The sequence below is a fragment of the Bison bison genome, unplaced genomic scaffold (assembly GCF_000754665.1).
Source record: "Bison bison bison isolate TAMUID 2011002044 unplaced genomic scaffold, Bison_UMD1.0 scf7180017853454, whole genome shotgun sequence".
In the NCBI taxonomy this organism is placed as follows: Eukaryota; Metazoa; Chordata; class Mammalia; order Artiodactyla; family Bovidae; genus Bison; species Bison bison.
Window position 1 is genome coordinate 9,022 of NW_011484027.1, and position 539 is coordinate 9,560.

The window sequence follows — 539 nt, forward strand, 5'->3', positions numbered from 1 at the left end:
GGGCTCACTCCGGGCTCCCAGGGCCCCGGCCCGTCCAGACCAGCTGCGGCCCGATCAGCACGTGTGCAGCCCGCTGACGTCAGGGAGGCCCCGCGCCCCCGGGCCCCTTCCTCCCTGGGGGCGGCGCGCTCTGTTCCCACGGAGGGGAGCAGGTATTTCCAGATGTTCGAGGCGGCCTGGGGGACAAGCTTTCCAGATGCACAGACGCTGAACCGGGGCCGGCGGGGGAAGGGGGCCTCGCCCCCACCCGCCTCAGGGGGCTCTGAGCCGGGCTCCAGGCCCTTGGCCGTGGCCAGGGCCCAGATGGGCTTGGAAGCTCCATGCTTGGGGCCCTGGCCCCCTCCCCGGGCCATCTCCGGTCCCCCCCACCCCGAGGTCCCTAAGAGCCCGAGCTCTCACTAAGACCACCCCCCACCATCACTCAGTCACCCCTTGTGCTCCTGCAAGTGGCCCCCACACCCAGAGCTGGCTGCCTGGCGGGGCCCTGGTCCTGCTGTGGCCCTCTGGCCAGGACCACCCTCCAGGCCTCGGTTCCCCTC

The 539-nt window shown here is 72.4% G+C and overlaps 1 protein-coding gene across 1 annotated transcript in view; it reads left to right on the forward strand.

Moving 5' to 3' along the window:
* The window catches only part of LOC104999177 (lymphocyte-specific protein 1-like), a 14,295-nt gene that overhangs the window by 4,427 nt on the left and 9,329 nt on the right, over window positions 1-539 (forward strand). The window contains exon 3 of the mRNA XM_010854687.1: window positions 44-375. Coding sequence (XP_010852989.1) covers window positions 44-375 — 332 coding nt within the window. The remainder of the gene's footprint in view (window positions 1-43; window positions 376-539) is intronic.